The sequence below is a fragment of the Bos mutus genome, chromosome 2 (genome assembly GCF_027580195.1).
Source record: "Bos mutus isolate GX-2022 chromosome 2, NWIPB_WYAK_1.1, whole genome shotgun sequence".
Classification (NCBI taxonomy): Eukaryota; Metazoa; Chordata; class Mammalia; order Artiodactyla; family Bovidae; genus Bos; species Bos mutus.
In genome coordinates this window covers 22,700,929-22,714,554 of record NC_091618.1, presented here as the reverse complement: position 1 = coordinate 22,714,554, position 13,626 = coordinate 22,700,929, and the positions used below count along the sequence as shown (strand labels likewise).

At 44.2% G+C, this 13,626-nt stretch overlaps 1 protein-coding gene across 2 annotated transcripts in view; it reads right to left on the bottom strand.

The window, feature by feature from the left end:
• DOCK10 (dedicator of cytokinesis 10) overlaps nucleotides 1-12,484 on the bottom strand; it is a 304,771-nt gene extending 292,287 nt beyond the window's left edge. The window contains exon 1 of one of the 2 annotated variants that reach the window (XM_070385816.1): nucleotides 12,268-12,484. In XM_070385816.1, coding sequence (XP_070241917.1) covers nucleotides 12,268-12,390 — 123 coding nt within the window. In that variant the 5' untranslated portion in view covers nucleotides 12,391-12,484. The remainder of the gene's footprint in view (nucleotides 1-12,267) is intronic. The other variant, XM_070385833.1, reaches the window with a different exon arrangement.
• Between the last annotated feature and the right edge of the window lie 1,142 nt (nucleotides 12,485-13,626).

The window sequence follows — 13,626 nt, the reverse complement described above, 5'->3', positions numbered from 1 at the left end:
AAATAGGCTGGATCTTGTTAAGAGTTTAAGTTGTTAAGAGAGTGATCTGGGAAGGAAGAACTTTGCTGTCTTTTCAACACCCTGGAAATCACACCAGGGCAGGGACAGCCCATATTACCTCTCTCAGGTGGGAGAAAGAGGTGACAAGGATGAAACTGGAAAGAGAGGTTCTGGCTGCTTTTTGATCGCAAGGAGAAGGTGTGGAGCATGGAGGGATGGCTCAAACTCCCCCCACCCTGGGCTATATGGTAGTCACGTGGGTGCTAAAAGGAGGCGGGCATAGACATGAAGCCAGAGAGCTGCTACCAAGACTGGGCATGGGAACCAGAGAAATGATCCTAAAGCAGATGGAGCCTACCTTTGTTCTCTGCAGGAACAGAAAACGGGAAATGAGTTGACATGCTAGCTTCTGAGCCTTTACCGGGTCAGAGGAGCGTGTCTTGCCCCCCTCAGGCACTGCTGCCTGTCCCTCTGCCAATTCGGATGCTACTATCCCCGTCCTCTGTGTGTATAAACAGCTATTCCCTTCATCACATCCTCAAATAACCACTTTATGTTACCATTTTCATCTCTGAAATACAACTTTGGTTGTAGGTCATTTGGAGTCATTCCTTCAGTTGCTAAAATCAGCTATGTTAATCAATAATACTGTTATTAAAATGAAAACAATGAATCCTCTATTCAACATCCTAAGAAGAAGAATAACCCCCTAGATCATAGAACGAAGGCATCTTTAAAGCTCCTACTGTCCAACATTCTAATTTTAAAGACAAGGAAACTGAAACCCAAAGAAGCTTAAAGACACAGCCAAGGTTACACAGCCTGGAAACCACTGCTTCCTAATGATAAAAAGATACATTTTTCAAATTGATTGACTAGGAACCACATAATGGCTTTTGACTTCAAAAAATGGAAGTTAATAAATAAACCTTCCCTGTTAGCACTCAGAAAGGTCCTAAAAGAGTCTTATCTGTGCATATGGGTATGCCAATAAATTTTATTACTGGCAGTTTCACAGGGAAGTTTTATAGCTATGTAGGTAGACCTACTTTAAATCAAAATGGAACACTTTACATTGGAAAATAAAATCCTCTTTTGAATAAATGACAGATTTTAAAATAATGTAAAAAACATGAATGTAAATGATTTTAAATATTAGTTCTCCAGATTTGAATTTTCTTCTTCAAAAAAGTTACTGAGCTCTGATAGCACTTTCATTTTTGTGAAGGTTACTCAGCTATAGTTAATTCCCATTTTCTCCTTCTGAAGAGTATGACAAAGGGACTTTTAAGAGCTAATCAAATAAACAACGAGTGTTCAAAAATAACTTAATTATCATATTTCATTGAATAGTACATTTTGTCAAGTTTTTTGTTTGCTTGTTGCCAAGTCAGATGTTCAGGCCTGTGTTCTGTTTATAGAATGTGTGATCTGAAAGCCCAAACAGCACTGGTCATTTTGACAGCCTTAATGAGTCATTTAGACTGGCAATTACTAAAATAATTACATGAAGACAAGCTCACTGTGGTCATCACAAACGGTTTCACCTTTTTCAATAGACTCTCCTCTATCTCCTGTTGTTAAACTACCATTTGGGTGTTTAACATAAAGAACTGACTCGCTTCCCTACTTTTATATGTCAGGAGAGGGAGTTATGCTGAAATTGAATAAGGAAAAGTGACTATTCTCACATTTAGCAGCACAATTAAAGGAACTTCTGATGATCTGGGTCCATTAATTCTGCTATTCTCAGAGGCAGACATTCCCACCAAAATCCAATTGCAAAATATTAATGTTTTCAAAGGCAAGTGTTTTGCTCTATTGCCACTAACTTGGTCACATTCATTAAATTTTATTATTTCTACATCATTTAATGTAGGTCAGCATGTCAAGTCCAGCAAACACAAGCATTTCTTTTCTTTCCAGCCCACTGACGCTGCTGTGAATGACAAGAGGCGAACAAATCTCATTTCAGTGGGGAGGAAAAAAAAAAAAACCCTCTCCTTTGTAAACATGAACATTAAAATCAAGACCACAAAAGACAAAGTAACAGATGTCATGCGGCAATCCAACTACTCTATGCTTATCTTGCCAGAAATGTATTTCCACAGAAGGAGAAGAATCAAATGATGCCCCTTTCAAGAGATGAAGGGACCACTGTTTGCAAAGTTTAACACACTCCGTGCCAGTCCCGTTCTTGGGAAAGAACTACACTGACGGTGTCCAGAGTTGGTGTCATTCTCAGTATACAGCTCTGGTGAGAGGTCATAAGTGAAAAATTGTTCATCAGAGCAAACTCTTCTCTCTTAACCGCAGCTCTTCTCTCGTTCAGAAACTCTTTTTCAAAACCTCCTCCTATGGCTAGTACTCTGAGGTTTCCTTTCTCTCTTTGCTCTCTCGCATGGATGCTAACTGCATGTTTAATGAGATCTGCTTGCCTGCCTGGTGGACCCAGTCTGAAGAATGGAGTTATCGTGGTGAATACAGACCCAGAGTCAGACTGCCTGCATGTGACTCCTGGATTCCTCACTTACCAGTCATTTACCAGATCTGGGGCAAGTTTCTGATCTCCAAGCATCTCTTTCCTCATCTATACAATACAAACACCAATCCTTCCCCATGTGGTTGTTATGAGGATTGAAAGAGACTGTACATGTCAAGTACCTGCCATTTAGGATGTGGTCACTATATTTCTATATAATTGCATTTTCACCACTTGCCAAGTAGACCGTGAAGAAGATGACTCAGGAACATCCTTAGCAGATACTGACAACCTTGTTTTGAAGTCGTAATTCCACTGTGATCCCTCACTGGTATACACCCAGCCCACTCTCCTGACTTTCCTTAAATGTTCATTTGAAGTGGGAAGGGAGACTTCCCCCTCCTTATTTTCATATAATAAAGTGAAAGTGTTAGTCACTCAGTCGTGTCTGACTCTTTGTGACCCTATGAACTGTAATCCACCAGGCTCCTCTGTCTATGGAATTCTCAAGGCAAAAATACTGGAGGGGTTGCCATTTCCTTCTCCAGGGGATCTTCCCACTCAGGGATCAAACCTGGGTCTCCCTCATTGCAGACAGACTCTTTACCAACTGAGTTACCAGGGAAGCCATTTTTATATAATAAATATAGTGTAAAAGTAGTGAAACATACACGTTTCTCTCAATGGCACTTATATGAAGGCAGAAAGGTTGGAAAAGAGAAACAAGAATGAGGAAAGTGAAGCACAGTAATGGGTGAGAGACGTCTCCACTAGGAGGAAGCTGGAGAAGATGCTTGCATTTGGGAATTCGGGATGAATTTCCTGAGTGGGTGACAGCCGAGAACCCAAGGGATGAGAAGAAGCCATGAGAACTCCAGGACAGAGAAACGGCAAATGTAAGGACCCTCTCATCTAGTCCCCTAATTTCACAGATGGGGAAACTGAGACTCCAAAAAGGGAAGTGACTAAGCAGAGTCCCAGAGACAGGGCTGGAATTCTGGTCTTCAGTCTCAATAGGATCTGATATTTCCTATACCAAATCCCAAATTGGCCAAGTTGTTCAAAATGCATGAAGGAACTTCAACTTAGACAGTCGTGAGGAGGAAAGGGTCTCTCAAGACGGTGGTGAAGGAAAGCAATCACAGGGCTCCTGGACCACATTTATCACAACCTGTGAAGATATCAAGGGCTTTAACTCCATGGAATCCCATCCTTAGAACATTCATCCATGAACAAGAAAAATCTTTTTTTCTGAGAATCAATGACTGAAAGAAAAAAAGGTTCATCATTTTCTGATTCCAGCAGTCAGATTTTCTGATATAACCATTTATTTTCAAATAACTAAAAGTTTCAGTACGATGGCAACATAAAAAAAAGAACAAAACAAAAACAATAAGGAATTATCATTACATGTCCTACTCGAGTTAGAGTGATTTTGCTTTCAAATTCTCTGGCGAGTGGGGTGACACCGGCCTTACCCTGGGACCCAACTTTGGTGTTCTAACCAAGACGAGAACTTTCATAGACTCCAATCACAACTCTGTCGTGTATGTTATAGAGTGTTTTCCTTAATCTCACTCTACAATTAAGGTGTTAGCTACAGAAGCAAACAGAATGCAAATAAGCAAGGGATTTCTCTAAAGTCACTTAGCAATGACTCAATCTCATTTTCATCCCTAGGTGGTCTTATCTTTATCTTTGCCTCAAGAGACTCTTTCCAAGAGTTATAATAGGTCTGCACTATACTAGACCCTCACACAATTGCCTTTACCTGACAATACACTGCAAAAATAGTCTAAACATGTAGCTATGTGTGTGTGTGCATTTCTCAAATTTCAGTGTGCTTACAAATCACCAGAGGATCTTGTTAAATTCCATATTCTGATCCAATAGGTCTAGTATGGGGCGCATTTCTAACATCCAGGCGATGCCAATGCTGTTGGCCCTGGAGCACATTCTAAGGAATGAAGGATCCATCACAGCATCATGATGTCCTTTGTGAACAATTACAGAAAAGAACTGTCTTGTTTTCGGAATCTCAGTCCAGTTAAAGCTGACCATGTCTAAGTGCCACTAAGAATGAGATGAATTTATACTTTATAGATCAAGTTACCCAACTGCATGAGAAACTGGAACAGGATGTAGGCTTTAGCATCAGACCCCTAATGTATTTCACAATATGATACTATGTGAAGAAACTTCTTTTGGAATTAGAAATCTTGTTCTGATGTTGATCTATTTGATAATAAAGTGCTTATTTGAAGATTAAAAAAAAAAAACCTGACCATGTCTAGAGTGAATTATTTTCTTTTATCTCAATGCTCTCTTAATCTCACGTCTAATCATGTTTTCCTCTTTGACTTGGTCGCTAGGATGTGCCTTTAGCAAGACTATGGTTATATGTTTCATATACTGATCCTACTTCACTGACCTACTCCTGACTACATCCCCCTTTCCTAACCTGGCTTTTTGTTGTTGTTGCTTATATTGATTTTTCCCTCTTTACTATATTTTGGGTTGTTGCGGTCTTCACCAATCTTTGTAAGACACTTAGAATCACTCCTTCCAACACGATAGCATGTGACAAAAGACTCTCAGCACAACCTAGTCAAATGGAAATACGCATCGTCAAGGACACACAATACACTGGAAAATTTCAGGCCCTTGCAGGACTGGGTGGAATGACTGAGAATGGAGAAGCAGCCCGCCCTGGGAGAGAAGAGGACTTGAGAAGAAGTAACCCCACCCTCTTTCACAACTTGTTTATGGCTTTGCCAGATAGATGGCATGGGGATGACTGAGTTCATATTTTAAGGATTTAATAACTGAGCTCTGGTTGCCTTGGGAGAGTCGATTATTAATACAGGTAACTGGAAGAGCCTCTGCTGTGGCTTTTAGTCTCAGAGGAAAACTCACGGGAACACCTGTGGCTGCTCTGTGATGCCAGAGGGAAGGACAGAGTTCTTCTTTAGGCTGAGCTGCCCATCAGAAGGCAAAGTCAGCGCCTTGAGTCTTCCAACTCAGAGATGCTATTGGAAGCAGCTACAAAACTGGTTGTTATCCAGGATGCAAAAGAGGCTCCATGTCACTTAACTCAGAGCAACCTATTAACCCTAGTGTCTCAATGGCCTCTTGTGTAATCTGTAACTATAATGACTTCCTCATAGGATAGCTCTGAGAATTAAATAAAACACATAATGCTGTGTCAGGCATTTTGTAGGTTCTCAACAAATGGTTTATTATGTAACGTTTATGACTGCTCTTTTTTTACGTTAGGCCTTAGAGAAGAAGGTTGTAAAGAAAAAGACAGGTGAGAATGTTTATTCATTCTTTCATTTTTTGACCCATGCAGAAGTTCTCTAGAGCCCACTGTTGCTCCTTGTGCAATGCCCTCGAGAAGTCAAAAACATGAGTTGATACAGTCAATAATAACATTCAACCTTGATCTTGTCAGCTAAGTTTGAGTTGACTTCTTCACCAGGCAAGGGACTTTCCTCATTTGAGACTATAAACGTGGGACTGGAATTTTTGCTAAAGCCTGTGATTTCTGCTAAAATGTAAACACGCTTGTTGTAAAGAATCCCGTGGAAAAAAATGAAAACAAAGCAAGGGTGCAGGGAATGCCAAACAAATAGGCTTGTGCTTTGCATATTGCTTTCATTCTAGACACTGACAGTAAAACAAGTGTTTCATTTTCCTTCACTATCATTTCCTGCATCTTTTCACTGACTCTCACTCCCAGCATGGGATTTTGCAGAAACTCTAGTATCTCCCACTCAGTTTCTTAAAACCCTTCCTACTCTCAACTACCTAAATACCACAAAGTTTAGAGGGGAGGACATTCTTCCTTCTAAGAATTCCTCCTGCCCCTGTAAACACAGTTACATATTCACTGCTTCTCAATCAGAGATCTTCAGTAGGTCAAAGGTTCTGCTTCTTATTCAAAGCTCTCTAAAATATCAAAAGGAGTATCACTGGGGAACAGAGGAAGTTAGGAAGCCTCAAATCCAAGTTTGGATATGGAATTTGGGAGATTACTGAATTAATGTTGTCCATTCTTTACCACTTGGCCTTTCTGGCTGGGTGGGGAGGGAAAAAAACATACTGATTAAGTACAATCTCTTCTGGCAGGATGTTTCCTCTTTAAAAGAAGTTAATAAATTTGGATACAATTCAAGCACAAGGTGCAAAGAAATTTCTGTGTAACAACAGAATAAAGGTCCTAAAGAATACATGTGAACAAAGTGACATGTTCCCATCGAGGAACCACGTAAAAGGCTTTAAGCAAGAACTGACCAAATGATTTTTTGGTTTTTGATAAACCTCCACCAGGACTTCCCAGGTGGCGCTAGTGGTAAAGAACCCACCTGCCAATGCAGGAGACATGAGAGACGTGAGTTCAATCCTTTGGTCGGGAAGATCCCTGGAGGAGTGCACGGCAACCCATTCCAGTATTCTTGCCTAGAGAATCTGATAGACAGAGGAGCCTGGCAGGCTACAGTCCATAGGATCACAAAGAGTCGGACATGACTCAAGTGACTTAACAGGCAGTCATGCATAAACCTCCACCAGCCTCTGTACTTCCTTCCCACCATCTGACACAAGCCAGGCTCTTACCCTCTCTGTTACTCAGCCTTCCATTACTCTGACCAATCGCGTTCCACACATAAAAGTCCCTATCTCTCAAAGTGACAGATCTGATGCGATGTTAACAGAAATTAATTTTTTTTTCCTCTTAAATTGCTATCAAATAGAACATATATGGATAAAAGAGCACCAATCTTGTTTATAATTCATGAACAGTGTGTGTTACTCGCTCAGTTGTGTCTGACCATTTGCACTGTAGCCAACCAGGCTCTTCTGTCCGTGGAATTCTCCAGGCAAGAATACTAGAGCGGGTTGCCATTACCTTCTCCAGGGGATCTTCCCGACCCAGGGATCGAACCCTGGTCTCCTGCACTGCAGACAGATTCTTTACCATCTGAGCCACCAGGGAAGCCCTTAATGAACAGTAGAAAGCTATCTAAATGAACTAATTCATGTGAAAGTAAAATCCCTTTATACATTTTAAAGGAAGAGCTTCTTATCAAAAAGAATCTCTAATTAATGGCACCACAACTTTGAGGCCAACACAGTAGGTATATTCAACCAAAACAATAAGAGATTCTAGTCCTGACATGGGAGAAATATTCCTAATCATTTTTGAACTGAGATTCTGCACTAGAGAAGCTTGCTTTGTTGGACTCTACCATAAATGGGGGGTTCAGGAAAATACTTCAGCTTCACTTGATTCTGAGATTGGCTTCTGCATGAGTTGTGATTCACTTGTTTTCTATGAAAAATAATCTCAGGATAACTAAGGAGGAAATATATACTTTTTCAAAATGTATATTTTGCTCCTAACTGTTCTTTATTGTTCTTATTCCTTTTTTTCTTTTAGACAATGTCACTGAGATACCTTTGACAAATAAAAACTGTATATACTTAAGGAGTACAATTTGACATTGTGATGTACGTACGCATTGTGAAACGATCACCACAATGAAATTAAATGACTTATCCATCACCTCTACATAGTCACCATTTTGTATGTGTGTGTGTGCTGGGAAGAGTTAAGATCTTCTCTCTTAGTATATGACAAGTGTACAAAACGGTATTTTCAACTACTGTCACGAAGTTGTACACTGGAGCCCCAGAACTCATTTATCATGCAGTCCGTACCCTTTGATGACCAGCTTCTCATTTCTTCCTCCACTCCTCTCCCCACTCCAGCAACCACCGTTCTACTCTCTCTGCATCTATGAGTTTTTCTATTCTAGATTCCACACAGAAATGAGTTCAAGCAGTATTTGTCTTTCTGTGTCTGACTTATTCCACTTAATGTAATTATACAAATGGCAGGATATTTCTTTTATAAGGTTAAATAATGTGTGTGTGTTTGTGTGTATCCACATACACAATGGAGTATTACATATCCATTGCAATGGAATATTCTGGCTATTGTGAAAAATGCTGCAATGAACTTGAGAGTGCAGATAACTGCGCTATTATATTAAAAGGAACGTAGAATAAGGTGGGTCCTCACCAGGAGTCAGCCTGCGTGTGAGCTCCTGCAGTGTCTTGGGTTAAAACTGAAATCAAGCTTTGCCTTGGAACCCACCTCTATTTCTCTCAGCAACTGGCCTAAAAGCAGGCCCCCTAGTAAGTGCCCTCACTCAGCATCCTTCCATAATTCAAACACAGTTTGAAGATTTCCTGTTCTATTATGCGGATAGGACACAGAGTCCAAAACCTTGTCTGTCTGACAACCTCATCTCTTCTTATAATAACCTCTTATTACCCCTATCAAAGTCTACAGCAGTCTCTCCATAACACTCTGGATGATTCTGGTCCCCAAAAGAGAGATTTCATAAAGGGTATTCTATAATCTAGCAGCAAGACAGGTTTTTTCCACCAAGACCTTCTAGTGTCTCTCAAATATTTTTTCAATAGATGACAGCTTACTCCAATACACACAATTCTACCTGTGGTACTGGAGTGGGCTGCCCGTAATCTTCTTCCCTGAGTCTATTCATTTTCTCCCCTGACAACTAGGATTTGAGGACCTGAAGGAACACAAGGAGTCTTAAGGAAGTGGATCGATGTAAGCTAGGCTTCATCTTCACTGCGTTGTTCAGCTACAGGGTCTTAGGTTCAAAAGGGATGTTCTGCCTAACAGAATCCCTTTGAGTTTGGGTGCCAACTCAGAGAATGCATCATCTTCCTGTCACCCTTTAAGAGTTAATTATTTTTGACGAATTCTTTTTCCTGTTAGAACACTGAATTCTTCTACGCACACGTATGTGTGCTTAGCAGCTCAGTCATGTCCGACTCTTTGCGACCCCATGGACTGGAGCCTGCCAGGCTCTTCTGTCCATGGGGATTCTCCAGGCAAGAATACTGGAGTGAGTTGCCAAGCCCTCCTCCAGGGGATCTTCCCAACCCGGGGATGGAACCTAGGTCTCCCACATTGCAGGAGGCTTCTTTACTGTGAAAGCCACTAGGGAAGGTCCATGCTATGGATACATGAATATAAACTGAAGGCCCCTACCTCCTAGAGTTATGCAATTCAGCTTGTTTACCTCCATCTGCTGATGACAACTATTTTTTTTTAAAGTTGATGGTGGTGACTTGCAAATTGATGGTCCTTCCAACTTTTATATTAAAAATAAAAAGACAAGAAAATTGAAGATCATTTTTCACCTGTATAAAGAATACTAACGGATCACCTTAAAATTAGTCTAGGAAAAACCTTGGTGTATGTTATAGACAATTAACTGTTAAAGCTGTTGTAACTTCTCTGTATTTAGCAGAGTATTTTCATCTTGAGCAATGTGAGCAAAATTTGAAGACTATTAATAAGTTATGTTTGGAAGTTTTAACTTCAATGAGGTAGTTATTTGCTGGGAAAGAAACAAATATGAAATTACTAAATAAAGATGGTACAATATCTTTGTTTTCTTTTTACAAGGTTCCTGAGAATCAACCCATCTCAATTCACTGGAATGAGAAACGGGTTTAGTATCAAAAGAGCCCAAGAAGACACTGGTATGAAAGTTACAGCCTCAGAGGTGGGTCGATTACGGATGCACACTTCCTGGTCACTTTGTACAATGTAGATTTAAAGTATAGTGATGGAAAAATTAACGTGACACTTGAAAAAAGAAAAAAAAAAGAGTGAACTGATAGAATGGATGCCAAGCACATGGCTTCCTGCTGCCAAAATCGCTGCCCAAACTGCCTGACTAGATGTGCAAGATCCCTTGAAATGTCTTGGCAAAAGCTTGTTTAGGCGTGTTGGCCACGGTGCTGAAGTGAGCTGAGGGAGGCAGGGAGGCCTCTGCCAGCGAATCACCCCTTGCCCCAACTCTTTTTAAGACATTGAGCTTATTCATTTTGACAAGACTCCCTAGGATTTCAAATCTGACGTAAATTTGGAGAAAATAATGTGTGCGTCTGCATACAAAAGTATCCAGGATACATATTCTTTAGAGAAAGTCAAGTGCTACAAAACTCCAGGAGAACCCAGTTGAAAACAAAACCCAAATCAAAAACAGCATTTAGGCTGTTTATTCCAATTGAATGCTACTTAGTTCGCTGCATTTCTCTACCAGATCATTACTGAGATTTGGTAAAATGAATCAATAGCAAAACAAAGTTATCTTAAAGGCACATGGCGGAGAATGACAAAGCCACCATCCTGAATAATCATTTCAAAGTAAAAATTATTCTCTAGGAATGCTGGAAGATATTACTATCTCTACTTCTTACTCCAATTGAACCTTCTTTTCAGGGGAAAAAAAAAGAGTTCTTTTTGATGGTTTATCCTTCCTGCCTTGAAAATGTCCATGCTGATATCAGAATCAGGGCACCCACTTATTCTGCTAAGCCTTGAATTCCCTCTGGGTAATGGCAGACTGCAGCCAGTGAGTGGTGAGAGAGAGAGAGAGAGAGAGAGAGAGAGAGAGAGAGAGACAGAAGATATGGCCACCTACTCATTTCACACTCCAATCACCGACACCCTCTTGGGCATCCGATGCCTAGTCCTCTGCCAGGCAATTAGCTTCCGTTCTGTTTAACTTTCAGACCTATGGCTCTAAAGAAAAGTCCTGGCTGTGGGAACCGGCTCTGGGTAGCCCTTGGCTCCTTCCTCATGGGTGACTGGCAAGAGTAACACTTTCTTTGACACTCTTAAAAGAAGCCGTTTAATTCCTAATGATATTTCCTGGCAAAAAGAAAAATGGAAGCCACAAAGTGGGATTCCGGTCCAGAGAGGCAAGCCAAGAGTGTGGCTGCTGAACCCAAGTCTTGCTTTAAGGCTGTTGCCACTCGTCTCCCTTTCCCACCAGAGTAGATTTATTTTTTTTCTCTTCCTCAGACTTCCACCCTGGAGGGTGACACCTACTGGAACTTCTGAACCTCTGGGAAGCTATGGATATGATTTGGGAATCAGATGAGCATTGCTGGAGGCTGCCCCAGGGATTTCCCGCGGAAATCACCCCGCTCTCTTAGAAGGCATTTCAATAAGGAAGTAACCAGTAAAGCAATCTTGGCGGGAGAACCCCACGAACATCTTAGAAAAATACAAGAAACCACTGACCCACGTCTTAATGACCCACATTTTCTCCAGTCTGGTTCCCTCAGCCCTTTCTGAAGTCCCATCAAGCGGTTTGTGGGTTTTTGCCCGGTGGAGGGAGGTGGGTGAGAAGTGCATTTGTTTCTGTGATAGCGTTCAGGTGAGGCTCCCAGGTTTTAGCCCAGGAGAGGACCTCCGATCGCCTTTTCCCCTCCGACGCACCAGACACCGGGGGTGAAGGGGGCGCGCAGACCTGTGGACCGAGGGGTTCCCCTCCGTAGACTCGCCCACCGCTCGAGGCTCTGGGACCCCACAACCTATCACCCGTGTGACTCGCGATGCGTTCCTGTCACCTCCTCACCGCCCCCACGCCTCCAACCCAGGCACATCCTCTCCCACGCTGCGTTTCTGCGGTCCATGCGGTCGCTCCTCGCAGTGTCCCCAGTCCCCAGACGCGCTCCCTCGGTCCCCAAGCGTCGGTATCGCTGCCTCGCGGAGGTGGTGCGTTGGGGCGCAGGGCAAGGAGGCTGGGGGAGGACTTGCGGGGGAGGGGAAGCGGGGGGCGGCCGGGGCTGGGGCGCCCAGGGGCTCGCGGAGACCCGGCTGCGGGAGCGGGGTCCCCGGCCGCCCGGGGCGCGCGGGGAAGGCGCGGGGGGCGCGCGGCACTCACCCGCTGCTGCTGCCGGCTGCTGACGGCCACGGCGGCGGCGGACGCGGCGCTGTGCCGGAGCTCGGCCGCCTGCCCGGGTCGCAGAAGGCTCCGGGTGAACCTGCGGGTCCGCTCGCCGGCCATCGCCCGTCGCGGGCCCGAAGTGCGCGTCCCGCCGGCCTGGCCCGCGCCGACCTCCTCTACCCACCGCGGTTCAGGAAGCGGAACTCGGCGCCTTTCCCCCTCTTCCTCGCTCTACTCGCAAGAGGCGGGTTTTTCTCTCTAGCACCCCCACTCTCCCACCCCCTGCTCTCCGCCGAAGCTTCGCGACGACTTTCCAAACTCTGCGCTCCTCCGGGCGCGCGCGGCCAACTCGGCGAGCGGCCCCGGCCCGGCGGCGGCGCCTCTGGAGCGGGGGCCGCGCGGGACGCGCGTGGGGCGGCTCCTACCCGCGCCGCCCCCGGGCTCGGCTGGCCACCCGGGGCTGTGTCCGCCGCCCCGGGGCTCCGGGCGGGGCCTGCCCGCCGCCCTCGTCCCCATGTGGAGGTTCCTCGCAGGGCTGGCGCTCTGGCCGCGTTCGCTGGTTTGGCCCAGACTTTCCCCGGGCTGGCGAGGGGGCGCGGGCCAAGCCCGTCCGCCCTTCCAGCCGTGGAGAGAGGTCAGAGGCTTAAAAACGGTCTGATGGCTGGGATTTCCGCAGCATCTACCCCATCAGGCTTTCCAAATTTCCTTTGCCTAAATTTCTCTCAGAACCCTGGATTAAGCTTCCCAATTCATTCAAGCCTCAGCCAGTATTCAGGAACCACCTACTACGTGCCGGTTCACCTTGTTCTGGAAACGACCAAGAAAGGAGCTTACCAGCCCCACCTTAAGGCGGTGGGGGTGTTAAGGTTTTTGAATTGGGGGTGGGAGGCAGCAAATAACCAAATTAATAAAGAATACGAATCTGTGAACAAGGGAGTTTCAGATAATACAAGCTAGAAACCAGTAAGTCGGGGTAATGTGATGTAAGAGGTTGGGAAGAGGGGTGGAATCACATGGGGTGAGTTGTCTCGAGCGGACTGTGGTCTTACCAGGTAGCGTGGGTCAGGTATGGGGGTGGAACTTATATCTGTGTTGTTTCTCTGCTCCCTCTCTTGCCCCACGTTCATCTGGCCTGCACGTGGTTCCCAGCTATCTGATTAAAATCTAAGAATTCTCATTCTGAGTCACACCCCAGGGTGGTTCACCAACGACATTTGGGGCTGGGATGGAGACGAGCACCCGCAGCCCCTAGGACGCCAGTCTGAAGAGATTGGGGACAGCCATTCCAAGTATTCTGGGCTTTCCCGGTGGCTCAGAGGTTAAAAAAAAAAAAAAAAAATTCCGCTTGCAAAGCCA